General features: G+C 46.8%; 2 protein-coding genes across 4 annotated transcripts; one reads left to right on the plus strand and one right to left on the minus strand.

The window, feature by feature from the left end:
• Window positions 1–879: 879 nt before the first annotated feature.
• Window positions 880–16,491, minus strand: LOC130527237 (E3 ubiquitin-protein ligase RNF38-like). 3 transcript variants are annotated; one of them, XM_057035506.1, is made up of 13 exons: window positions 16,319–16,491; window positions 14,858–15,493; window positions 8,743–8,804; window positions 5,140–5,342; window positions 4,644–4,998; window positions 4,409–4,564; window positions 4,071–4,241; window positions 3,801–3,983; window positions 3,615–3,718; window positions 3,449–3,533; window positions 3,254–3,375; window positions 3,079–3,178; window positions 880–2,921 (listed from the first exon to the last, which is right to left on the minus strand). In XM_057035506.1, the coding sequence occupies exons 2-13, from the start codon at window positions 15,414–15,416 to the stop codon at window positions 2,874–2,876; spliced, it is 2,148 nt and encodes a 715-aa protein (XP_056891486.1). In that variant the 5' UTR covers window positions 15,417–15,493; window positions 16,319–16,491; the 3' UTR covers window positions 880–2,873. The 3 variants fall into 3 exon arrangements, with proteins under 3 accessions (XP_056891486.1, XP_056891485.1, XP_056891487.1); XM_057035505.1 differs by having other exon boundaries at window positions 4,409–4,567; window positions 16,319–16,490; XM_057035507.1 differs by lacking the exon at window positions 3,079–3,178 and having other exon boundaries at window positions 4,409–4,567.
• Window positions 16,492–24,392: 7,901 nt separating this feature from the next.
• zgc:195282 (uncharacterized protein LOC100192223 homolog) lies at window positions 24,393–26,009 on the plus strand. Its single transcript, XM_057035509.1, has 4 exons — window positions 24,393–24,570; window positions 25,368–25,462; window positions 25,576–25,630; window positions 25,741–26,009. Exons 1-4 carry the CDS (start codon window positions 24,528–24,530, stop codon window positions 25,749–25,751), a joined length of 204 nt encoding a protein of 67 aa, XP_056891489.1. The 5' UTR covers window positions 24,393–24,527; the 3' UTR covers window positions 25,752–26,009.
• The last annotated feature ends 906 nt before the right edge of the window (window positions 26,010–26,915 follow it).

Genomic DNA, 26,915 nt, shown 5'->3' on the forward strand with positions numbered 1-26,915 from the left:
GAACAGTTCTTAATAATAAGGGTCCTAATATTAGAGAATCTTTATTTCCGCTAAATAATCTTGAAAACGGGGGCGAACAGAGGTCATGGAATACTCTCATAAACCACTAGATGGCAACAGTGATGCACCATTTCAGGAAAAGGCAGGGTAGTAATAATTTTATCCTAAAATCTGGGATTATGAGTAGTAAACTCGGGTGTTATACAGAGGTTGCTGCTTCAGACCATTGATAAAATCAGCATCCGTAAGGTTGCCGGAGGATTTGCTAAAGGAGGAGCAATGACCTTGAATCAGACCCGTCCTTGTCACGTGTAATTATTTAAAAAGCAGCATTTAATTGTGAAAAATGTTCAGTCGTGGGGAGGGGGGTGTCTAAGAGAGTTAGAGCCTGTCAGATGATTTGTATGAGGGTCTGGCTTTACAGGCCAATCTTCAAATTAGAGCTCAACCACCTCGGAGGACAGGGTCAGGTTCAAAGGTCAAAGTAAGCTGGTGATTCAGAACGTTTAAGATCCTGGACTGCGGCTGGGAAGGAAGTACTTATCCAGTCATGCGGTGATTTGCATGAGCTTTAGACATCTGAAACATCAATTTTCCTCCAAGAATTAGATGTATTTTTATTTATTTTCTTCCTCTGGTGGATGTCGGTGCTGTAACGAGGGGCAGAGACATTATTCATGGGGTCCATCCTCTGTATCCCGCAACTGGTTCCATGACTCCCAGCTCTGAAGCGCCAGTGTCCTGCTGCATACCGGAGTAACACTGCCACCATGTGGACTAGCCCAAAATAACATTGTTCTTTCCCTAGAAATAGGACAATTTAAAATGATTAAAACCCAATCAATAATAGTTTCAAATACATTCGACTCAAAAACAGCGTTTAAAAGAGAATGTTATACATTTATTATTGGACCAGGAAGTCCAAAAGATGGGGGTAAGGGATTTAAAAAAACATTGCACTACTTAATAAAGTATTACTAGTAATAACTCTCATACAAAATGTACAAATGTTTGTTAAAAATTTCATTATCATAACAGGCCTTCCATGATTTTGGTTATAGATATAATACATAATGAAACTACTATGACACGATGACAGTTTCATATTGGCTTAAAAGAAAAACAATCTTGCATGAAAAAGTTAAGAAAACTTGAAAAGAATGAAATCATACAAGTACAAGTGGAGCCATTCTCCCCCCAAAGACATAAATAGTGGGACTGAGGTAATTGCTAGTGTACCAAGCATTGACAAAAAACAATTGTCCAACAATAAACCATCCTAAAACACACAAATGCATAATGTCACTGGATGACCCCTGACAGAAAGGCTCTTCGTTACCGTCGACGTTACGATTATACACCCTCGGCTAAAAAAGACGAATGTGGGAGGGACAGAATTGGTCCTGCTCGTCTCTGCAGTTTTGACAAACATGACCTTAGCCCGTCATCCACGGGGACGGAACCCAACCACACACGTTGCTATAATCATGCTGTGATCCGAGTCTCAGGATCACACGCTGGCATTTCGAGACATCATTGAACAAACGCTCTGGAACTGTGGTGAGAAGAGGAGGAATGTACAAGGACACTCTAGAAAATGAGACGGAGTTTATCCATCGGTGGGGGAAAGGAGTGGTTCGCCAGAGTGAAGAGGGTGTGAAAGTCTTACATCTATTAAAGTGCGCAAGTGTCAAATCCACCATCTGGTGCAGCAGTAGCTTCAACTATCTTACACGTCTTCAAATTTGTCGCTCGGTGAGGGTTAAAAGGTGTCATCCGTACACATTTAGAAATCTTCATATCCAACACTTGGGAAGCGGCTTGTGTTCCAATGCAGACGCGTTGGGACGGCCTCGCTCAGACAGGAAAGCTGGTAAACTGGAATGTCTTTCGTTTTTAAAAGGAGCTGCGTTTCCCTCCTCGGTCGTGGGGGGTTAACTGTACAGTCACGTTACTGTATGACGAGAAGAGCTTAGTGGCTAAAAACAAGAAAAACATCTCATCTGTTGTCTTTAAAACAGGACGTACAGTATTCCAAAATATTTCTCTGGGCTTTGCTAGTTTGAGATGGTGCTAAAATGGCAGACATGGAGAATAGTTTATGATACAGCCCATCAAACTACCCTGGAGGGGTTCAGTGTAACTTTCTTATTTCTAAATCAACCGGGTCAATAAAAACATCTGATCACTAGAATTAGATGAAAAATGTGTGTATGCAAATCAATGAGGTGTACCACAGAGACTATAAATAGGACAGAGGAAGCATCTCTCACACGCACACACACACCACACACACACACACACACACACACACACACACACACACACACACACACACACACGCAGATCGAATAAAGAACATTTCCATTGTTCCAGGGTAGCTCACTTAACTGGGTGACCAGTATCTTTGCATCACCCCTCCCAGGCTGTCGTCAACCTGAAGGAAGCAAGAAAATAAACCAACAGGAGTTCAACCTGTTCTGTTCTGTTCGCCCACAAATATGGCGTTCCCGTAAGACAATGACGTGGTCATCTTTGGACTGCCGGTTCTATCTACAGTCTAGAACGAAGCCTATTAACTCACAGAAGACTGAGACTGGTGTCAGGCAGGGTTGGACAGGCTTAAATACACGGCTCGGTGTCGAAGGCCATTCAGAATGTGAAGCCACCAGGACGGAGGCAGTTTTCCCCCCGAAAGTCTGAGAACAGTCCAGAGAAAAAGGGAGCGCAAGTGGGGAGATTCCAGAGGAGGAACACGGTTGGGTGTTCATCAGGACTGGAGAGTGGAGGGAGTAAGGAGAGCTGCTCCAGGTATTTGGAAGATGTGTGAGCAAAGATGTCACCGATTGGTCGGCTCGGGGTTGGACGTGCGCTCAGTCGCGCTGGACCTCGGCGCGGCAGATGGGACAGGTTCGGTTCGCCTGCAAAGAGAGAAGAAGAAACCTGAGCTCAGAACGAGCCACAACACTCACTGAGGCACACAATGATGACCGGACCCAGCTGGAAGCTTCAGGCTTCAGGCTTCCAGCTGAAAACAGCTGACAAACTGACGGCTTGAAAGCGAGTTTCCTCCCTCACCTTGAGCCACTTGTCCACACACTTGGCGTGGAACTCGTGAGAACACGGCAAGACTCTGAGAAGCTGGCGAGACTCAAAGTCACACATACAGACAACACACCTGGAAGCCAAAACACCAACGTCAATAAAGCTGATTATTTCATGTTCGTGGTCCCAATAAAACAGAAGCACTCACATGGTTTGCTCTGAATGATGGTTGTTGGAGTTAAACTTGTACGAGGGGATGTGTTCGATGTCGGCTTTAGTTAAACCGCGGGGTTTGGCCTCTCCTAGACGTTCAGCGAGGTTCAGCAGAGCCTGACAGAGCAACAGGAAGTGTTAGGAAAATTTGATAAAGGTGGCAGAACGTTGTGACAGCAGTGTTCCCCACCTCATAGTTCTCCACCTCTCCGTTCTCCACTTCCAACTCCACATTGATCGTGGGGGCCACGTTTGGGGGCACGGGTACTATAGATCTGCGGGACGTCAAGAGAGGAACATTATTACGTTACGGCTTTGGTAAATACTGCACGTTTGAAGGATTAAAAAAGACTCACAGGAAATAAGGCATGAAGTTGGGGTGGTAGGCCGATGGGGGAACCGTCTGCTGGGAACGGTAGCGCTGGCTTATAAATAGCCGAGGGATGAAGTTGGGGAAGGACTAAAAGATAAAATCGGATTCATTAAAGCATTCAAAGACATGTTTTATTTTCCCCGACTCGATATAAAGTCAGTAAACTCACAATTGTAAAGAGTTCCTGCGAGGGGGGGTCATGGTGGGAAAGGAAATGCAGCGGTGTGGAAGACGGCAGGGTGGAGGGGCCCTGGTGGTGGTGGTGGTGGTGATGGTGCGCGTAGTTGTAGCCTCCGCCTACTGAAAGCTGCTCTCCGAGAAGGTCGACCTCATTCTCAAGTCTCTGTAAGAGCTGAGGACACACACGCCAAAGGTGAAGCGCTTTACAAATAACACACCTGTGTTCACTGTTAGGAAGTTCTCAGTGTAAACCACTTACTGTTTGTGGCTGTTGTGACTGAAAATGCAGAAACTGTCCCGGCACCGGAAGGTGGGGCGGGTGGGGAGAGAGGTGGGGTGGGTGGGAGAGCAGGAACTGCTGGTCACTGGACAGAAGTGAGGGGAAGCCATATGGCACTGGGAAATGTTGCACCGAACATGCCTGCGGCACCTTCAGAAGGACAAATAACAACAGAGAGCAAAGAGTTACAGTCGGTCTTTAACTGGCAGTTACCCAGACTCGCCACAAGGGGGCAGACAAGTGCTACAAGCTGCCCTCGGTGGGTTCTGGGAGACCAAACAACCCACACAAGTTGAGCACTGCTCTGTTAATCTCACCGGGTGGTAGTGTTGTCCAGCGCTGATGACCACATTGCAGGAGGGTACTTGTTGTTGTGAGGAGCAGGTAGGGGGGAGGTGTTGACCGCTGCACAATGGCGTTGTGAGACCTTGGGGAGGGACGTGGGTCACCGTGTAGGAGACTGGAATATTGGCCTGCTTGAGTTAGAGAATAAAAAATGTTACCGTGCAGTCAACCATAACCAGTGGAGCAGACGTCTCCATGCAGCCTCACCTGATCGTGGAGGTCCATGACCACAGATCCCTGCTGCCGCTGGGCTCCGTGGTGCTGTTGCTGATGGTGATGGTGGTGGTGGCGTGCGGCAGGATGGAGTATTTGTGATGACAAGGTGGGTGGATGGAAAGCTCGGGGCTCTTCCAAGCCTGACCCCCCACTCCCAGTGGTAGAAGGTTGGCTGTAGGCACTGGGTGTTTGTGTTGGGTATGCCTGCTGTGCAGAGGGGTTGTGGTTGTGGCGGTAGTTTCCATCTTGGAGCTCTGGCGGCGATGGGAGGGCTTGGCCTTGGGGGGAGGGGTGCAGGTGATGGGAAGGTCTGGAGAGGCGGCTCCGCTGGCGCCTCACAGGGGTGCTGGAGGGTGTTCAAATGAAACAGTTCAACTTCCTGCAGTGTGCAGGGCCCACACAAGCAAGAGGGTGCTGTAGCAGGGCTGGGGAGCTTCAAATCTCCCCGTTTCAAGGAGCTCCAGGTAGAAAAACAAACAGGCCATACCTGCGTCTGAGCCGGACTGGAGTTTGGCATCTCTCCTGGTCGTAGTGTGCGAGGGAGGGGGGCTGTCTGCGACTCGGGGGTGATGACTCCCAGGGTCGGATGGGGGGCGACGGCGTGGAGGGTGGGAGAGCGGATGAGGTTAGCTGTTCCAAGACATAGTTACTGGACAGCCTTTGGCGCTTCGGTCTGGGGCTTTCCTCACTCTATAGAGGGAGGGGTGGAAAAAGGGGAGAGCGGATGAGTGTCATGGTGACCCACAGCACAAAGTTTGAATTAATTTCACCAACTTGAACAGGCTGTCGAGTTTTAAAACACAGACACTAAGCTCTTTTGTCACTCATGGCATTTCCTGTATGATCCAGCCCTCGCCTGTGCGTGTGTGTGTGTGTGTGTGCGTGTGTGTGTCTAAAAGAGAGCACATTACACCATCAGTGCTGTGAGGCCCTGAGGGTGGAAATGCACTTCCTCTTAGAACAAGGAAATGCAAAAACACAAAACAAGCACTCACAGGCCTGTGCACGAGTGAAAAGTGCACACCCTCAACTGGATTGCTTCGACAAAGTTGTTTGAGAAAGCATAAAAAAATTATTTGAAAAGTCACCAGCACACACCGAGGCTGCGACATTTCTGAGCATTTACTCATGGGAGCTGCGACTGACTCAGGAGTTCTCATCTCTCGGACTCATCGGTGACTCACTTCACTTACAGTCAAGCAGTGACTCCCACAGTCGGCGCCGTGCACGGCAGGAACAAAGATGCTCGTGTGTAAGCTCTTAGTCACTCGCCTGTAGAGGGACCTTAACTAAACTGGCGGTTCCTGAGACATGGCGCAACACACACCACGCGGTTACCAGCAACACTCTTTCCTCCACACCTCGCGCTCACAAGCCCCGCCTCCCCGCTCTGCATGTTGTTATAGTGTGATAAAAAAATGACGCAGCAGCTGTGACTTTTAACACACACACGCACGCATGCACACGGAGCTCGGCAACCTGGAGAGCAGCGTGATAGTGAAGAGGAAACAGCTGGAGTCGAGCGTGCACATATATGTACTTGCATATATTTACAGGATCTCGTTTACACAGGAGCAGACACTGTTTGAGCTCTGCTCCCTAGAAAAGTACAGAACCTCCTAAAGCTCCCGAGAGGCTGACGTTGCCGTTTTATCAACATGGATTTGAACAACATGTATTTTTCACTGTTGCTCGGATGTGACCCGAGCTGGAACAGCCTTTGGAAAAGACAATATCAATGGCGAGATGGAGTTTTGATCAGAATGGGCCGCGTTTTTTTTTATAAAATAAAAGGAAAGGGTAGAACCAGAACCAGAAAACATGGCAGCCGGAGCTGCAAGAGGCAGAAGCTTGGTGGGACTTCCACTGACCAGGCTAATAGCCCCGCTTCCACTGCAGGAACTTTTATTATTTACCGGGGATTTTGAGAACTCAGCACATATTCACCAAAATTACCCAAAATAAAAAACTCCTCCCCAATATTTACATTTTTTCCATGCAGATTTTGGATAATAAAAGCTTCCTACATGTTGGGCAAACAGCAACACGAACTGGTGAAAGGAGCCACAACAGCTAGAGTGGGTCCGACCCCCCCCACCAATACCTCATTACTTTGAGATGTGCTCAACACACCAAACACACAGATTACCAGGATTAAGTTTTAAACCGAGTAAGTAAAAGTTCCTAGAAATGATGGTGGAAAAGGGGCCGAATGGAGCTAAAGCATGAAAAGCTCCCGCACAGCGCTGACTCTTTATTGGCTGCCGTGTGCCATTAGATCAAGATGGAGGGTACCAATTCTTCACCCCAACCCCCTCTTCCAGCCAGAGCCCCCAAACCTCTTTACCAGCCACCCCAAAACCCTAGGGACATCCACTGTGCCCATTTTCAGGAGAGCCAGCCTGCTCCATCCCGAGCCTGACATATTTCATCCACACACCCCCGCCCCCTTTTCCTTTCTTCTATCTTAGAAGATGAACCCCTCTTGCGCGTCCCCTTCGCCTCTCGTTCCCTCCTCTTTTCCCCTTGTCTCTGTCTTCTCCAAGACCCCAGCCTGAAATGCGAGTGGGCGACACACACGTTCAGGACACGCACTTCTTAGACGGGACACAAACAGTGTGCTTACACACATGCAGACTATTGGCCATTAGTATGAAAGTTTGATGGCCCTGTCTACTCATATTAGGTGGCAGGGTGCTGTGTCAGACAATGGAGAGAGTGTGTGTGTGTGCGTGTGTGTGTGTCCTTGGCCATTAACCCATGTTCTAGTCAAACACTACACGTGTCTGAGCTGAACATGTTTTCACAAGGCCAGAAAAGTAGATAACAAACGGTGATTAATAAAGCCTTAAACACACACTGAGCCTTTCGAACACGGCCCAGAAACAGTGCGGACAGCTCTGTATCTAATATTTCGGCACATTCTGCAGCGCTCACAGTATGAGGACCACACACACACACACACACACACACACACACACACACACACTCTTACACTGGCTCCACAGTCAGACAGGGCAGATATCCTGAAGCATGAATGCAGTCCCACCCGCCCATGTTCTCCTTTGCCGTGTCTGCGTTTGGGGAACGCTCGCTCACACACAACCAGCGACTGTGACAGACAGTTGCTGCGGCTTCGCCGTCACTCTGAGAACCAAAATAAACAGGGGCCTGCAGAGCGCGTCCGCACAAATAAGAGGGGTACAAACAGAGCGCGGCGCTCCCTCTTCTGCTGCTAGTAATGGTGCGTGAACGTGCACGCTACACAAACAGGGTCATTTGCTCTCATAGTTTCATTAATATTTGCCGACGTTCCTCCACCAGCACTCAAACCCTCCTCCCTCCCCCACTTATTTTCCTTCCATCAACAAGATTTCAAAGCCCATTTTGTTTCCTCTGCCACTGTTCCTCCCTTCCTCCCCCAGCCCACTCCCCCCCACTCCTCTCACCAAGTCCCACAGCTGGAGGTGAAATCATTAGCAATGCCCCCCCCCCCAGTTTTGGCCTCCCATCCTTTCCGTCACCACCTCCAAGCTCTCTGCAACACCTTCAGCATCCTGCCATCCTCTTTTATTTATCCAAGAACTTTGTGATAATGGCTTCAATTAATGACTGCTCCCTTTACAGTCTAAGTTCTATATGCTGGTAACCAAAAATGGGGGGGGGGATCTTTGTCATATTCAGATCACTAACACAATTGATGCCCTAAGTGATCTGCTACGAGAGTTGAATGTGAAATCTCAGTACCTCCTCATTTTGGAACAGCAAACAGCAAAATGCTCAATATTCAGTTGTTTATTTGAGCCTAAATTCAAACCCAGTGATCTTTGTGAAGCACGACATGACTACAAGAACAAATACACACACGGAAACTAAAGGGAAAAAGTGACGGGTGAATTTAAAGGACAAGGAGGAAAAGATTTTAAACCCAGGGATGGCAGGACATGCACCTAATGAAGCAGCCTGACCCCCATCAGTTACAGTACACACTGGGCATCACAGTGATAACGAGTCGTGCATAATTATCTTAATAAGGCTACAAAACATGCAAGCAAGCACAAATGTTGTGTGTTAGTGGAGAACAGCTCACCTTATCGCGCTCCTCTCCATAGATGATGTCTGGGAGACAGTGATAGGACCCACCAGAGGCTCCTGAACAGACGCCAGAGCAGAACATTAGACATAGGTGCATTCAGTTTCTCCTAACATTGCTTTGCATTTGCTAATTAGGGATAATCTGTGTTCTATACGTCAACCCATCAAATTCAAGCAGCTACCAGCTGCACAAATGAAGCCACTGACACCTGAGGTGACCTAGGTTCACTGGTCCACGGAGGGGTATGAACCCCCGGGAGACAGGGGTCTGAATGGTAAAGGCAGCAGCCTCGGAAGCCACAGGACCTGGGAACGACATGGGTCCACCTCTGGACGGAGCCAAGTCTGGTCCACAATAGTGCCTGTGGGTTTTTTTTGCAGGTCTGTCATGTATATTTTTGATTTGGGAAGGTTAGAAGGCAGATCCTCCTAGAAAATTCCTCAACAGTTTCTAGTGGTGTGGTAGGCTCCATTATCCTGTAGGGTCAAAGGTTAGTCACCAGCATAGTCAGCCTGACACTGACCAAGCCAACGTGATTCACTTTAACTGTCAGTGGTTTGTGTGTGAACCACTGCATTAATAACACATTAATAACACTACACGTCGTTTGGTTACAGTACATTCCAGCGACTCCTCATTCACACCACAGAAACCAACGGCTGTGGGTGGCGATCTTGTAAAATGTGTCTAGGCAGGTCCACCAACAGCCTAAACAGACCTCCACAGACCGTATCACACTTTGTGTATCATTTCCCGATCCAATAGCGGGAGCTGGAACACCCTGCTGTGAAACAAACAGCGTGATTACATCCAGGCATTGTGTGGAGCAGCTCTCCATCCAGATACTTCATGCACTTAATCCCATTGTTATTGCTTCACTGGAAGTTGAATTTAATAAACAGCAGCATAAAACAATGACAACATGTTTGTGAGAAAGGCCATTGACCATGCGGATGGTGCAAAAAGGCTTAGACCCATATGGTCTACTGTTGTGTCGGATCCCAACCGAATGGTGTGTGCGTAAACACACACACACACACACACACACACAGAGTAATCCTGGATTAGAGAAGCTGCCTGGTGATACCGCTGCTTGTCTCCCAGCTAAGACTTTTACTGTGTCTATACAGCCATTCCTTTTCCCCATTGTTTTTCCCTTTTAATCAAGGCTTTTTTTGATTTGAATGCACATGTTTTTGCTCTGCCGTCCCACATGGTGGGACATAAGATGCTAGTGGGACATAGCATACACACAAAGGTTATAAAGGGTATAGTTTTCATCCCATGGTTAATTGTAGGCATGGTTGACGAAGTTGGGTTTTCACATATTAATTCCTCAACTCTTAAAAAGTTTTGCTCACAACGGAGCAGGCGAGGGGGAAGGAAGCGACTGGAACAGGATGAAAGGCTGTTTTCATCCAGATGATGCTGGATGTGAAGTGCCGAAGCCTTCGCCGAACTCCTATCCTGTGTGCTGCTTCCCTCATTCGGCGCTCATAATGGGCAAATATCCAGCTGAACACGGTCTCGCTCGCGCGTCGTCGGAGACTTGCAACAGTCAGAAACAGTTTGAGGCGCAGCATTTGAAACCATTGCAGGCTCAACTCTGGCCAAAGGACCGGCTCACATGAGCCCGACGAGAGCAAGTGGCACATTAGCAGGCATGAGACTGCATGCATCTCACAGCACAATTCGGATTTCATTATTTATACGATTCTCTGTCCAATTAGCGCTGCTGTATTGTATTTCTCTTCATAAGCTCTGTTGGTGTGTGCCAATGCGTCAGTGCCTCCCTGGGAGTTGCCTACACGTCCGATCTGACTGCGCTGCAGTCGGATTTTAAATGTGAGGAAACCACCTTCCAAACGGGTGAGAGTGGGGCTCCAGCCCGGTCAGACATGGTTCAAACCACCAGCAAATGTCGGCTGTGACAGAGGTTCATGCAGCTACACTTCACTCTGAATGGACACACAACAGCGAGGTTAAGATGAAGACAGAGGGGCGAAGGAAGACCCCAGAAGAAGGTGGCAATGGGAGCGCACGTGCGGCGGATGTATACGGGGAGAATGGGGGATTGGAGAAGATGGTGGAAGGGGAAAAAATACAAGATAGATGACTGGAGGGGGGCAAGAGGAGTCAGAGAGAGGGAGAGCAGGTTGGGGGTTGTGGCTCTCCCTCTTGACTGCTATTGATTTTCTGGAAGCCTCAGAGTGCATCAGCTATTTCCAACCATTTCCTGCATCTCTCCCTCCCTTTCCAATACACCCACCTGCCCCAACACATAAACGCACCCACACAGAATTCAGACATCCTCCTCCCCCTCGGTCTTGGTCCCCATCCCTTCCCGTGACCCATCTATTCCCCTATCTGTTGGCCTCTCTCGCTCTCATATATTCCTGTTGCTTCCTCCCAGTGCTTCATAAAGGGACACTTCTGGATACACGGGAATCTTTGGAAGACCTAGCTCACGTGTTCGGAGACGCATTCAGCCGTCTTTAGCTCACCCATGAAATCTCGTGATATTCCAAAATATTTTAAAACTGAGAAACCGTTCAGCAGGAGACAGTTGCCAGAGTCCTTGAGCAAATGTCATGAGGATTTGTTGTGCTCCATTAAGCACGCAGCATGCCGGTCATGACCTTGCAACCGATGCACTTATAGTAAACTCCACATCACCAAGCCAATTAATATTATTTCCTACACATTTAAACACTCGCTTTCCCATTCAGAGGCGAACAGCTCTTCAGTGAGCTCGTGCTTTTCTGCTCCAGGCCCACCCAGGCTGTGACCAAGCACGGCACGTGCACACACGCATTAGGCAGCGGTACATGGACACACACCAAGCCAACCTCTCCCTTTAAGCCCCCCCGTGGAATGACAAACCAACCTAGAGAGGGTGTGTACGGGAGAGAAAGTAACATCCAGAAGGTCAGAGACGCGTTTAAAGCCCACGTCAATTAAATTACCCGAGACCATCTTCACGAATGGAGCAGTCACACGGCGGCGTTTCTTATATATTCATCGTCACACAGCTGTTGTTGAAGGAGAGTGTCTAGTTTAAGGACACGTCAAAGATAATGCACTTTGTTATTGCGTCTCAGTTTTTGCTCCTGATAAAAACTCTTCACATTACGAGCGTGCAGCATCATTGCCTCAACGCGCGCGCACGAGCACAGCTGAACAGTCTCATATGCTAAAGTAAATAGCGTCGCTACGTTCCAATACCAACTGAAAATGGCGATATTGCTTATATTTTGGGTCATAAAACACAATAAACAAGGTTTTCTTCGAACTTCAAAAGTCAGTTCGAAACACAATCTTATTGCTTCAATAAACATCAGAGCAACATCGCATGTGGGCCCCCAGGGTGGCTGATCTTGTGGCGCCGAACTTGAGCGAAGACACATCAGCAACTCTAATAAAAAGTAGAGCAGACAACAGAAGCGGCGTCTTTAACGGTGCAATAAAGCTTTAAAGTGGAAACTCCTTATCACATTTTACAACAATGTTGCTGTGACTGTCAGGTGAAAGAGGGACAATAAAGTTCCTTTCTTCCACAGCAGCTCATAGAATTCACAGTTGCTGTCGCAACGTCACAATCATCCGAACCATCTTTGGCTGTTCGTCCCATTTTGGAAATTTGCTCAAACGAAAATTGAACTGTTCAAAAAAAGACAACTGGGAGAGAAAGTGCACGCCACAGAACCTCCAAATATATGCTTGTGCAAGGAGAAGAACAGGGTTATTACTGGTTGGATGTGAGGTAGCCCAACTCATGGAGGTAAAGGCCAGTGAACCTTTATGCAGCTCTCCTCTCCCGTCCTCATACGTCAGCATCCGTTCCTTTAAATATGTTGCCAAAGGTCTCGTGTATCTTCCTTTCCCTCTACTTTTGCTCATCACTCCATTTATCTCGTCCTCCAAGGTTGAATGCTTGACTGTCGTATGGAGACGCACGCTTCCTCTCTGCACTTTGCTGATAATTATACTCGTCCTGCGACTCCTCCACGGCCAGCTTCAGTCCATGGGGCCTGGTCACCTCTCGCATCTGCTCTCGTGCTTCAGTCTAATTACCTCTCCCTTCCCTGCCTTGTCCTCCCTCTGCACCTGACCTTCCCAAAGATGGGTGCAGCACTTCTGCTCATCAACTTCTGTAACCTCCAAATCAAAACAATGACTCCTTTCAGCCGCCCTCTTCTACTTTTACGGTACTCATCTTCTATAATTATTTAATTGACTTCTCTTTCTCCTTTTATGTATTAAATAAATGTACAGTAGCACATCTTATATTTATCCAGTATACAATTACTGCCCTGTGCTGCTGAGCTTACTCACCAAAATGTCACCATGAATCCTTTTTTGGTACCTTCACATTTGGGTCTCAAACATGAGACACACTCAAAGCTAAAATTAGCCCGGTAGCACACTGCAGAGTGGCATTAGCCGCCGAGCCAAACACAAGCTAGCTGGAGTCGTACTGTACAAGACTGAACTCAACTCAACTTCAAAAGCATCTGGGCGGTGAAAGTTGTTAACAACCGTTTAAAAACGAGCATAATGAAGCAGCACATAAAGGAGGAAGGAGTAGCGATGATTGAGAAGAGTGGGGGCGGGTAGAGCATATCATTAGCTTTCATGGGCCGTGCAGGTGACCGACTGAGGAAGAATGGACCATGTCCTTGTGTCTGCTCTCTCCCAACAAACAGGACGAATGGAAAGAGTCGGATGAAAGGTGTGTAGTGGCTGCAATGGTCTAGCTAGCCAGCTGCTTCGCTTGTCTACGAGATCATTCAGCATTACCCTGGGGTATAAATATAAAAGTAAACAGTGTATTTCCCCACTTCAAATAAAGCAGCTATTTGAGAGGCTTGATTGCAGCTGGATGAAGCACACCCAGTTTTTTGTGCCTGCTTGTCTCTGCATCCAACGCTGCTTTTTAAAGACACACACGCACACACCTGCATTCTGTAGATTTGAAAATGTACCCAGATAATGAGCGTGCGTCCTGGATAGCTGGCCAATAACTCCCCCTAGAGATCGAAATCTAGTTGGATGGCAGCACAAAAAAAGGCTATCCATTGATTTGTGTTATGCTACACGTCATAGGCGAGCAGCAATGACAGAAATGGACGCATATCACAGCAGACGGACTCCGACAGCTGTTATTATATAACTTAAAGCAAGTACAGAGAAGATGGACACAAAGATCCATACTGATGGAATTGTTTGATGTCTACGGCTTTGTGCTTTTATAATAGCAAAGCTTTCAGCCAAAACAGCGGTTTTAAGAGTGGTAAATTTGGAGCTAATCCTGGAAGGACCAGTCAGGTATTTGTGCACGGATGAAAATCGGCGTGCTCTTCAATGTCCTATTTCATCTCCCCAAAGAACCACAGCGACGGAGCCTGCTGAACGTTCTGAAAGACCGGTTTCTCGGTGTGAAATCCTAGCTGTGTCATTCCCATGTTGCGTGGTTCACTGCACCCCATTCAGTGACTGAGAACATGCGCGCATGTGTTCTACACACCCAGCATCGGTTCGTGCACTTTGGCCAAGTTAAGCTTTGCAGCGAGGCACAGACCAGCAGAGCTCAACTTGCTGCAACCATGGTAATCCAAATGGACTGAACACAGTTTAAAGCCCTTTAGAAATATGCACGTTATGGTTTTTTTATAAGTAGAATATTAGATTAAAATAACGCTACGGTAATTTTCCACATGCTGCGCAGTGCCAAAGTCAACCCCAATACTGTCTACAAGCTGTATTAGTATCAGAAAACCTGTACTTCTCAACAATAATGTCACTTTTAACCCTAAACTACCAGTTTGTGTTTTGTTTTTCCCTTTTTTTAAACTGCATAATTACACTGGAAAACATTCCCAGTTTAAAAATAACCACTCTCAACTGTACTTGTGGACAACGTCAATCCATGAAGTAAAAAAAGACTGGAAAGCCATTAGAAAGGGTCCATTATAGAACCCAGAAGCTTTTCTTTTGAGCCTGCTTAGATGAAGCCTAAAAACGAAGTGCGTGTCTTTGTGTTTTAGTTCTCTGGTACACGACCACACAACCATTGTCAGATATCATGCCAGCTGGGGAGGGGGGTTACCTGGTGCCGGGATCGGGTGCGCTTCGGGAACTGAAGAAAACCTCTGAATGCCGGCAGAGGCGTTGATTCCTGGCTGGTTCTCCGTGTGGCCGCCGGGAGCTCCGAGCGGTGCGCAACCGGCACCGTGCTGCTGCTGCTGCTGCTGCTGCTGCTGCTGGAAATGAAGATGCTGTTGCTGGTTTGGGTGGTGGTTAGATCCCATGAGTCCAGTGCTGGTAATTCCGTTACCATTCCCACTACTGTATTGCTGATAATATCCTGATCGGGAGCGCGATCGAGTCCTCGGGGGCTCAACGGCCATTTGGTGCGAGTGGAGCGGGTGGAACAGAAAGGAGGTGGACGCGGCGGGGGACTGCGGTGGAGTGCCGCTGATGGATCCGGGCTGTGTGTACCCTCCGAGTCCTCTACCCCCCTCTGCGCCCCCGTACTCTATTCGCTCTGCCGCCCCCGCTTCGTCGAATAAATCAGCCCCTTTGGGGACAGGCTCCGGGGTGGAGGGCAGTCGGAGGCAAACTCTCGGCTCCTGAGTTGTCGGCTGACCGGTGGCTGCGACTGGCATTTCCTTTTGGGGGATTTCCTCCGTTTCTTTTTCACCCTGTTTTTTTTCTCGTTTCCTCTGTCTACGACGAATAGTTTCTGTTAAAAACACAACATTTATGAGTCGTTAGCTGAAGAGTCGTGGGCCACTCTCTTGGGTTGGTCCCCCCCACGCTTGTTCTCAGCCGCTGCATATTTTGACAGCCCCGAATGTGTCGAAACTACTCCCCCCAAGTTTATATTCGTAACGTTACCAGACAGCGTGGTTCCTCCAGCGGGTTCAACGACTACCGGTCGTGTTGTATCTCACTTTACACGAATAGAAAACTTGAAAGGCGAATTGGTTTCACTGCGCACCGGCAACATTAGCAAATTTACGCGAAGCTAGCGGTGAGGGGACATGCTGGCCGGTCCAATAACGTGATAAACGCATCACGGACGCATTCTAGGTGCGTAATAACCGTGTACGCGTTTACGTTTACCACTTATCCGCCGCCCGTATCTCTGTACCGAGTCTAAACTAACTTTATCCACTTCAACAACCATCTAAACTTGCCTATCCAGCATGCGTAATTTCGCTCGCTAGCATGCAAAGCCATCCCCTCCTCCACAGACCAACACAGGGGGAAAAACGTATCGAGCCACCCACGCCTCGAATCCCTTTAAATTACTTTATTAGTTTAAAAAAAAACACACAAAACGTCGAGAAAAACTATGTCCCTTCATTTTGAGAGAGCAGTCGTGTAATGTCGTGTTTACTCGACAGGAGAGGAGCGCAAAGAAACATAAAAAAAGTAGTCCACGTACATTTCCAAAGACAGAACCGCGGCGCAAACCAACCCAATCTTAACCGCCGACTTCGCCTGTCAGTACGGTGGTAAATGTTCCGGGTTTCCCGGTGCTGGTACCGTTTCACCAACTTACCTTTAGCGTGTTCTCACTCAGCTGTAGTCCTGACTCGGATCTGTCGATGATCTGCTGAGCCCTGTGTGTGTATATGTGTGTGTATGCGTGTGTGTGTGTGTGTGTGTGTGTGTGTGTGTGCGTGTGCGTGCGCGCAGCCTCCGCCTCGTATGCGCCCAGCCTTCAGCGTGAAATGTGACAGACCGTCAACGTTTCGCCAGACCCGATCAATCGAGAGCAGAAAGCCGGACGCGTTTGTAGTTGTGTGTCGCACACACGCACACGCACATCCTCACGAACGCCCCGCGGGCAGGTAGAAACAGAAACGTCCTTCTTCTGTCGTTCTCTGGTGTTTTGATCATGTTCGCTTGAGTTGTTTTTGTTTAATTATCATGTGGTCGGCGATCGATTACTTTTGCTGTTAAATCGGAAGCTGTGGATAGTTGAGCGGCAGGCAAAAGAGCTTTAAATTATTTAATTACAAATACCAAATCTGTTGCAGCTGTTTCCCGTATTTGTAAAACGCTGTCAATGGTTGCATGGCTGTTATAATTGCGACGAAAAGAGACTACATATATATGTATGTATGTCTACACGTGCACGTGTGTGTATACATATACGTGTGTGTGTAACTGACTTTGAGGGCTGGATCCAATGTGCACTCAGCTCTATAATGGCAAAGTTTCTTGGAATGTGGCAGTTCCGAATATTGAGTAAAACTAAAAATGACACTTATGTCATAGATTTCATTGTAATAATGGCAAAAGTCATTATATGACCTACATGTATACATAAAAACGGACTGTGTGCTGCAAATAATGGGACTTGTGCAAGTGTGTGGCTGGAGGGTGTGATGGCTTGACGTGTCTGTCTCCCTCTGTCTCTCTCTCTCATGCACACCACATGTATTTACCTCTTTCAGTCTGCCTCACCTCCCATACTTCATTCCCTCAGACTTGTTCTCATTTCATAAACACATGACCCCTACCCCTTAACATCGAGTCTAAGACACACACACACACACACACACACACACATTCATTACACTCCCTTTCCTTACTTTGATGATATGCAAATATCCTCCCCTCACTCCTCCTCCCTCCCATGTCTTCCTCCCTCTCTGCATGCAGCAAGCTTCCACACACACACACACACACACACACACACACACACACACACACACACAGGCTAATGCATTGTGGCAGCGTCCACAGACAGGCGGGGAGGATCAATTTTTCACCCAGTGTGCTACCGATATTCATAAGATAAGGCCGTAGAAGAGAGGGCAAAGGCAAGAGGGGGAGACGGGGGAGACGGGGGAGGGAAATGATGAGTGGCTGTTGTAAAGAGAAGTTTGGGCAAAAGGGTGAGAGCAAAGGAGGAAGATGACTGGGGAGCAGTTACTCAGGAAGGTAAGCATGGGTGAGAAAGTAGGCGGGTGGGGAATTCTCGTGGGTGTGTGGGAGGGGTGGAGGCAGGATGAGTAAGTGGGTTAGGGGTGGTAGGAAAGGGGGATGGGATGTAGTAAGGGCTCAGGGGGATGGGGTTGGGAAAAGATGGGGTGGTAAAAGGAAAAAAGAGGGATGGTGTGAGTGTGTGTGGAGGGGGGTATTTTGCTGACTTGCTCTGTTATTGGTTTGTTCAAATGCTGGGGGAGGGGCAGCCACAGACCACGCTCTCACCAGCTGTAGGGAAGAGCAGAGTAACAAAGGGAGAAGAGGGAGGTGGGGGCAGATATGTGTTTTAATGTTGATATTCTGGTCTAATTAGATTCCTCTCTAAGTAGCGGAATGAATGGGGATAGAAAGTCAAGCAGTAGAAGAGGGAGAGGGTTTTGTTTGAGAATGCTGTTTTCAGTGCACACCGGGGGTTCTTGATCTATAATTCAATTTCACTTGAGAGACAGAGAAGAGCAAATTGCAGATGCGGGAACACTCGTGCTCACATCCTTATCTGTAGATAAGGCAGCTCGAGCACAGCTGAGTTTGGGATGACCCGTGATGCTTCAAACACTACAACAGTGCATTTATTCTCTTGAGGTTGGAGACGAGCAAGAAAAGAGAGACATTTCTTTAAATTTGCCAATTGGCTGAGATTTGAAACATGCGAGAGATGGAAACAGATAATATAATATAACCAGTAAGGAGAAAGGAGGATATCATTCCAGCACATATGAGAAGGCAGATTGAGGACCATGTGTTTGTGGCTCCCAGCTGAACCCCGCCTGCTAAACCAGTCCGCTGGCTGTGACAGACTGACAGCCAGGGAAATAGAGAAGGCGGTGTGTGTGTGTGTGTGTGTAGAGAGAGAGAGAGAGATGAGAGAGAGAGAGAGAGAGAGAGAGAGAGAGAGAGACTATAAACGGAGACAAAGAAACAAAGAGGTAGAATGGCCAATTCATTCTGACCCCAGAATAGAAAGGTACTGCAAAGAGAAGAACAGGAGAAATGTATGAGAGAAACTACAAAGAGAAAGAGACAGGGACACATACATGGGGAATGAGAAAGCAAAGGGGGCTGAAGCCAAGCTTTCTGTGGCTCAGCCAGACTGAAGCGGTGGGACTTGGCTGGTTGTAGACCCTTGGCTTCAGTTTTAAAGCGAGAGAGGGGAGAGAGAGAGAGAAAATCACAGTCAAAAAATGAAAAGGGCAAAGAGCTATGCCAAGAATGCACAGGCAAGAAGCAACACATTAGGTTTGTTCCTTCTGCCCATCTTTTTGTTTTCCTAAGCAGGTCTATAACCAAATATTGGGACCAGATTCAAGACATGAATGTGATCTAGTCAGAACCCTGGTGAGTGACTGACTGGCTATGAAAGTTTAAAATTAAGGGTAATGAGCATGACATCCTCTTGGCACACGGTTCAAAGTCATTTTGTTTAACTTTTAATGGCTTTGGGATTGTAACATGTATGATTTATCACTGCGCTCCAGTTTTGTGAAGCTAAATAGTAAGAGCGTCTCGAAATACGGCTTTCAATCCAAAAATAAATAAATATTTGAACTGATGTATTTGCCGTTTTAACACGCACAAAACTGAAGTTTGCTCAGTGGGTTTGATCAGGGTTTCCATGTGTGGTATTGTCTTTGTGGCCCATGAGCAAAAAAAGCAAAAGGCGGAAATCAGGAAGTAACTTGGTCCCCATGAAGGTTGAGTTTTGTCCTGCATCAAAAGAAAGCCCGCTGCGTTGCCAGGCAGCCTGACAAGCACCCACATTGCAATGATGCCGACTGCAACAGCTGCAACATTGATTGGTCCATTTGTTTGCCATATATTCCCAGCCACACAATTCCAGTCACTTCCTGCTACATAATGTTAACCAACAGACATACGGACTGAAGAAATCTAATATAACTTGAATGCTTGTGTGTGTGTGTATAACAGGCATCAGTACGTCCCACCTGTGGGGGGTTACATTGGCCCACATTTTTAAACAAACCAACAAACATCAAAACATCCCAATCTGATTGACCTAGCAACTGAAAACTACTAATCACATAGTAATCATGATATCACTATATGGAGGAATGAATGGACTTATAGGCTTTGCCAGATTAATAGTGAAAAACAGGGTCTTATTTTCCTGACTTTTCCATCTGTTGATACCCTAAGTAGAGGATTATAGCTTTTAGATCATCTGACTCCAGAAATGCCGTCACAGAGGGGGATATTTGTGGAAAACATGTCCCCAAAACTGCTCACTGTGAAATATTGCATAGAATGCCAAGATATGCCAGTTTCTGTTCCAAGTGATTAGAGCACCAGGGTAGCTTTGAACAGTAACTGTGAAGCCAAATCTTTCTTCTTTTCTTTCTCTTCCAATTTGGCTTTGAAAACAACATGTAGGAAAAGTCCTTCTGAAAGGGGAATGAAGACAGTTGAAAATATCATAAATTCCACCAGACAAAATGCCAGTACCGAAAATAGGTAGCAGAGAGTCCATCAGCATATGGTCTTTTGGTTGATTTTCATCTGTAGAATGTCTGAAATGCTCTTTGATGGTGTTTGCCATATGTCTGTTGCTGTGAGCCTGAATCATGTGTGCACACAGCTGAGATGCAAGCCCAACAGCCATGTCATATTCTGGGCTCAGTGGAGAAAGGAGGATGCCAAAAAAAATGAAACGTGATGATGAGTGGGTTGCAAGAGCGAGCGGAGGGAAGCGAGCCTTCCAATAGGGCTTTTTACTCCATGTGAGTCTAAGTGTAGTTTCATGTGTATGCACATGTGATCAAGAAGTTATGTGTGGGAAGAGGGAGTCCTTCCAGCCGTTTTCTTTCCTGAGCCTCTTCCTGTTGCCCAGCACACACACACACACACACACACACACACACACACCACACACACACGCACACACACACACAGAGCTCTCAGTGCTGGCGTCAGAGGGTTCGGCCAACCCAACAGAGGAGACGGTTGAGAGGAGCCAGTGTTTCTCTTCCTCCTCCGAGCTCAGTCTGTTTCCACCCCCTCTGAATGTTACCATAAATCCTGTCCGTGCACATATTCCCACACCTCTCGTCCATTCTGTGTTTCTTTATCATATGACTTGGCAGAAAGAGAAACGCACATACGCGTGTGCCAGTTGAGGAACGTGTGTGTTTGTAGAGTTCTGGCAGTTTTCACAACGTGGCCTTACCAAAGCTCCTGTGGGAAACGTGGTTTTTAACGCCCCCCCCCCCCCCCCCCCCCCTTGTCTCCTCTTGTTTCATTCCTCTCCCTATTTCACAATTACATCTCTTTTGTTCCTCAACATGTGGCCGCTTTTATTTGAATTTCTCTCCCATTTCTCCAGCCCACCTGATGGAGACCTCTCTGCTTCTTCATTGAACTTCTCCACTTTCTTTTTTAAACAATTTTGCTATCAACTGTAAAATAATGGCCTTTTTCTGAATATACCTCTACTAACACTGTCCACACAATGAATGCTGATGGAGAGGTGTGATGGGCTATCCTGTGGGGAGGGCTGGTCAGATGAAATACCTGCTTGGTGTTCCATCCCTCTGCAAAATGTAACACGCAGGAGAGAACTGCTGTAAAATATGCAAATAAAGAAGTACTTCATAAGCCTCAGAGGTTCTTCTACAACAAAATGAACACTCAGAGGTTCATCAGTGTGTGAATCCTGGGAAATACGTTACTGCTGGACTATAAGACCATTTGCAGAAGAAACCTCTGTTGTTTCCAAACAATTCTGCTTTTTTATGTTAAAACTCTTGTTACTATGTTCTCTTTTAATACCTGTATTGTCTTTCAAAGAGCAGTTTCACCAAAAGGGACCCATCAGTTTATCACAGCACACTTTGAAGCCGTAAAACCTTGTTTCCACTGTACGAGGGGTCAACCTGACGGGGTCAGCCGGGCCCAACCTGGACCTGAAAAAATAAGAAGAAATATCCAATTTTTTGTGTTTCTTCTTGGAATGCTCATGTGGCTTTCTGTTCTTGAGTTACAGTGTGGCGAGCTCAGTCCTTTAAATATTTGAAGGTTAATTGAGCTGTAAAACCATAGAGGGCTGTTCAGCCAGAGGCTGGACCCAAACTGTAGGAGACTGAAGCACAAAATCTTTAAGGTAAAAATAGTGTTTAAAAAAAGAAAAGAAAAAAAAACAGAAAACAGTTCTACAACTATCACAGGAAAAGAGAAATATATGAGGCAGCGCTCTAGTGCTGGCACAGCCCAAAGCTTGCAGAATTATCTGGCACTGGAGGGACGCCACCACCAGCTTTTTAAGGTGAGTTGACTAGTGATCGGTCACAGCTTGGTGAGGTGCTCTCGCCAGTTTCCTGCCCAGATGAGCCTAATGAGGGTGACAGAGGGAGAGAGAGCCCTGGGAAAGAGGAGGAGAACCCAAACAAGTAACAGAACCCATAACATTGACAGTCTACGTGTGAGCTATTGGTCGTCGCGACCTTGCCCGTGGCTGGCGATTGGGTTTAGAACCAAACCTTGAAGGATTGCAGACCCTGATTGGACATGATGCCTTCAGGAATGCCACAGACAAGCTTGGCCGTTTCTAAGATGGATAGGTGTTGAGGAAGGGGAACAAGATGCACAGCCTTAGATAACCAATCTGCAATTGAGACATGGTAATGTTACCCTCAAATGGGGCGAAAACCTTGTCATAGCTTTGGACAACCATTGGCCACAAGGCTGTGTCGCATTGCACAGAAAAAGCAGGCTGCAACAAAATCTTGGAAGTCTCTGGACAATGAGGGCCATCAAACGTGTTTATTGGCTCAGGGAGGGCAATCAATGAGCACCAGGATGGTAGGCGATCCTAGAGGGACGTCACCACTAGAGCATCAACGTTATCGGCAGTGGAACAAGCATCTGAGTGGGCAACCCTTTGGAGCAGGATGTTGCTGGAGGGCTTTCGGGCCTCCGGACTTCCTGTTCCACCTGCCCCCTAATGGCTCTGACCATACAGGAAGAGGGCAGGATGGTGTCCATGGCCCCCTCTTCTTCATTGAACAGACTGAACTGGCACGACGGAACGTCTGCTTTCGGATTGGTCGGTCCTGGCGGATACCCGGGTGAAGTTGAGCCACCCCATCAGCTTGTCAGGTGAACAGAGCGAAGGTTAGACACGATTTTCTCATCTGTCCATAGGTAAATGCAAAAGAAAAAGAAAAGAAAAAAAGACAAGCTGGAAACTCCAGGAAGGAAAATCAAAAAATGGCTGCAAGGGCAGGTAACTGGCTCTATCAGGGAGGCTCTTCCTGACAGTCACAGGAAAAATACGAAGGCGTGAGGCAAAGCTCTAGTGCCGGCACCGACTCAAACATGCTGAATTATCTGGCTCTGGAGGGAAGCCATGATCACCCTTTTAAGGTGAGTCGAATGGTGATTGGCTGCAGCTGGGTCATGTGCCCCTGCCAGCTTCCTGCCCAGGTGAACCGATTGAGAGTCATTTTTATTACAGCTGAGGTATTTTTTTGAACATTGTTTCAAAAGTATGTGCTAAGGTGGTCCGATCTGGTTCTGCCTCCTCCCGTGTCTGTCTCAGCTCAGTTGTGAGCACGTGTGAAGTGAAAGAGACAGAGCTGCACTCGCTGACCTCCACGCTGACTTCTGCAGCCTCGCTCGCACTGCCAAGTTCACCAGAGTTCACCTTCTTCTTTTGTCCCCACCGAGCAAAGGCTCGCTACTGTCTCCATCCTTGTCTCACTCGTCTCTCATCTCACCCCCGCCCCCCTCCCTCACCCACCCCAGGTCCTCTTCCATCACCCTTCCCAGGAGAAATGGCTCTGTCCATGAAGCAGACCTGTGCTAACCTTGCTTTCGCCTCCATGCTTTAGCCCCTCTCGTGTGATGTCATGGAAGAGAAGCTTTTTGGTGCCTGTGTGTGTGTGTGTGTGTGTGAGAGAGAGAGAGAGAGAGAGAGAGAGAGAGTGTGAGTAAATGGGTGAGTCAGTGAAGGCTTGCCTGTGTATGGGATATGCAGAGTGATTAGAATAAAGAAAGGGAGAGAATGGAACAAGTGTCGTGTTTCTCTTTTTGTCAACTCTTTTTAATCTACAAAAGTGGCTGAAATCAGAAAGAAAGAAGTGAGGTGGGTCTGTGAACCACTGACAACTGGGGTTGTGTTCCACCCTCTCTTCTTCCTCATTTTTTTTGCCATCACTGTTGGACTCTAGAGGCATTTAAACTTCCAGTATGAATAACAAATGATCACAGGATGCCATTATCGCAGCTCTATATCTGAGTTAGCAGCTATGCCTGTGCTTGTATGTATTTTTATATTATCTGGTCTCCTGAAGTTTCACAAATGTTCCATTTGTTTCCTTTTGTTTTTCCACATTATTGCATGAAATTATTGAATAAATGGGCCTTTCATGTATTTTTAACACTGATGTCAATGAATGTGAAAAATGCAGTCTTCAGAGCTCTGGCATTTTCTCTGTCTTGAGATTGTGTTGTACTTAAAAAATGCCTTAAAACCTCTAATTCCTTTAATCTCTAAATCCATTTGCTTTTTTTTTTTTTTGTCTTTTACCTGATACATGTTCTGCACAAATGTAGTATTGGTCCAATCAGATTTTTTCACACTTCCTGTGACGTTTCACTCACCACATCCTGGTTCTGTCTTCACAACACGCCAACACATCTTCAGTTTTAACGGTTTTCCTGTCAATTTTCACTTCACACTCTGGCATAGGATCAAGTTTCTCACCTCACATGCTAAAGTGTGCACTCCCACGCTGAATAATAAATAATTGTATACCATTATGGTAGACTACTGTCCAATCTGTGGGAAGCCTGTTTACTTCGGTGAGTCTCCCATTTGTTTTGCTTTTGCTCATTTTATTTTTTAGTTTATACGCCTGTCTCCCTCTCTGTGTCTAATGGTAATATATGTCTTGCTCTGTGGAGTTCTTTTGATCTCTTCATGTTTCTGTTTAAGTGGCTTCATCTGAATGGGAAACGAACATAACGACAGAGAAAAGTGATATTAATGGCCAAAATATGCATTTAATTCCAACATGATGGAGTAAAGCACAGCTTTGTGCACACTCTGAGAAACTGGAGGATTATTAGTCACATCTGTGCTTTTCTTCTGCATGATGACTCAAAATATCTACTTTAAAAAACATGCTTTGATTTTGATGCTTCAAAGAGAGTTTTTTTTCCGAGGCAGAATAAATTGGAGCTTTTGAATCGCTTTCTCCTACTCATTGAAAGACACGCAAATGCAGGAGCACTTGTAACAACAGGATGTGGGTCCAGCCAAACAAGTCTGTGCGTTGCTCTCTGGATTTCCTCCTCTGGCTTTTGTCTGTAGCTACAAGCCTTTGTTACACGCTGACATCATCACTGCTGTTTTACATGTTTTACCATTTTCACTTGTGATCACATCTACTAGTAGGTTCAAAAAGTCTGATGGACCATGGTCAACTGACCTCCTTTCCCCGTTCACCAGCACCACCCAATTTTGGCCCCTTTGGTGCTGATGAGAGCCACAGCCAGCATTCAGACCATAAATCACCCCAGAATGCTCCATTTAGGAGCAGAAGGGAGGAAAACCATCCAGGTTACCGACAAGTGTGCTACTTCTTTCTTGTGTGCAGCTGAGCGGAAGAGGTCCTTAGGGAGAGACTACCACCCTCTGTGTCTGAAGTGTCAGAAGTGCAGCCGACAGCTCACAGCTGGACAGCATGCTGAGGTAAAAAAAAAAGAAAAAGAAAGGCGTTTATCAAGAAAATGACACCCTGAATCCATGAATTCAATCATGGAGTCGAGGTTTATGTCATGTAAAATGTGCTGTTATTGTTTCAGCACGATGAGAAGCCGTACTGCTCACACTGCTACCTGATGAGATTTGGTGCACGACGTAGGTGCTCTCTCTCTCTCTCTCTCTGTCGCTCACACACACACACACACACACACACACACAGTCATAGTTATTGTCTGAATGTCTTTTCTCTGCCTCTCCTTCAACAGGTAACAGGTGACAGTGTCGTACTCCCTCACGGACAGCAGCCACAGCCTAAATCGACAAATACAGGAAAGCAGAATTGCTGTGAGACCGATATCGAGCAAACCCTCTGCCTTAATTTGCCATTTAGGTCTCTGCGAATTGAATTATTCATTGGTTGCCTTAATCATGGTGCTATGTGTGTGTTTGGTCATGCTTTAATCATAAAAGGGTTCATTTGTAATAAAACAAACATGAAGTATTAATAAATGCATTGTTTTGTTAAAAAGAAAAACAGCACTGCCTTGTGATCAACACTGACAAATGAAATATGTGAGCATGTGAAATGAATCAATTTAGATCTACCTAGAGAAACGGGGGGGAGAATGGACAAGGGTGAACGCTGCTGGCACTATAAACAAGTTTTTATGACTGGATGCAGGATCTGCTGGCATGGGTGTTACATCATGACACACACACACACACACACACACACACACACACACACACACACACACACACACGAGTTAAGCACATATGTTTTAACTACACATTACCTAAGTGGCTTTTCATGCATATATCCTTGAACAACCAGGGATCCAGTCATCCGGGGAAGTGATACATTGACAGGAGTGATGGGCAAAGGGAAAATGGGCTGATGGGATTATTTAAACAGCCAGGGAAAAGCTGGCAGAGGGGGACCCGTGTTGCGATAGCACGTCTTTGAACATGTCCATCTCCTCATCCCCTCAGATCCCTCCTTTATCCTCACCTCCCCTTCCATCCTTGCGCACTGTGAGAAAGCCGTTAAGGTCCAACAGCATCACCTACCGGTGCAAAGGTAGATACCCGTGTGGCAGTTGAAAACACCACCTGGGCAATTCGGACACGCTTTGCCAACTGAAATAGAAACTATGGTCTTCCTAAGTTCAAAGCCAGGGGGCTTTGATCATAAAGCAAGCAATTATAGTGAGTGACCTTGAATTACTGATGTGCTATATTGCATTATGCTATTGGCATCACCAGACCTCAAACCTTTAAACCTTTAAAGTATTTCTTATCTTTCCTGTACTCTGGCATCACAACCTCAAGTTTGATGCCCAACCGCATTGTTGTGAATAACCCTAAATACCCACAGCCAACCCAGGTCTTGTTCATCGAACTCAGACCCTTCCAAGCACCTGGATTCTCAAACCTAAAA

The sequence above is a fragment of the Takifugu flavidus genome, chromosome 6, assembly GCF_003711565.1.
Source record: "Takifugu flavidus isolate HTHZ2018 chromosome 6, ASM371156v2, whole genome shotgun sequence".
Lineage (NCBI taxonomy): Eukaryota > Metazoa > Chordata > Actinopteri > Tetraodontiformes > Tetraodontidae > Takifugu > Takifugu flavidus.

Coding starts and splice junctions, on each gene's coding strand:
- zgc:195282 (XM_057035509.1), top strand. CDS start 24,528: ATGGTAGACTACTGTCCAATCTGTGGGAAGCCTGTTTACTTCG. Junction 24,571..25,367: donor TGGGAAGCCTGTTTACTTCG/GTGAGTCTCCCA, acceptor TCTTGTGTGCAG/CTGAGCGGAAGAGGTCCTTA. Junction 25,463..25,575: donor CAGCTGGACAGCATGCTGAG/GTAAAAAAAAAA, acceptor TTATTGTTTCAG/CACGATGAGAAGCCGTACTG.
- LOC130527237 (XM_057035505.1), bottom strand. CDS start 15,416: ATGCCAGTCGCAGCCACCGGTCAGCCGACAACTCAGGAGCCGAGAGTT. Junction 3,984..4,070: donor AGTCACAACAGCCACAAACA/GTAAGTGGTTTA, acceptor GTGTGTCCTCAG/CTCTTACAGAGACTTGAGAA. Junction 3,534..3,614: donor AACTTCATGCCTTATTTCCT/GTGAGTCTTTTT, acceptor GACGTCCCGCAG/ATCTATAGTACCCGTGCCCC.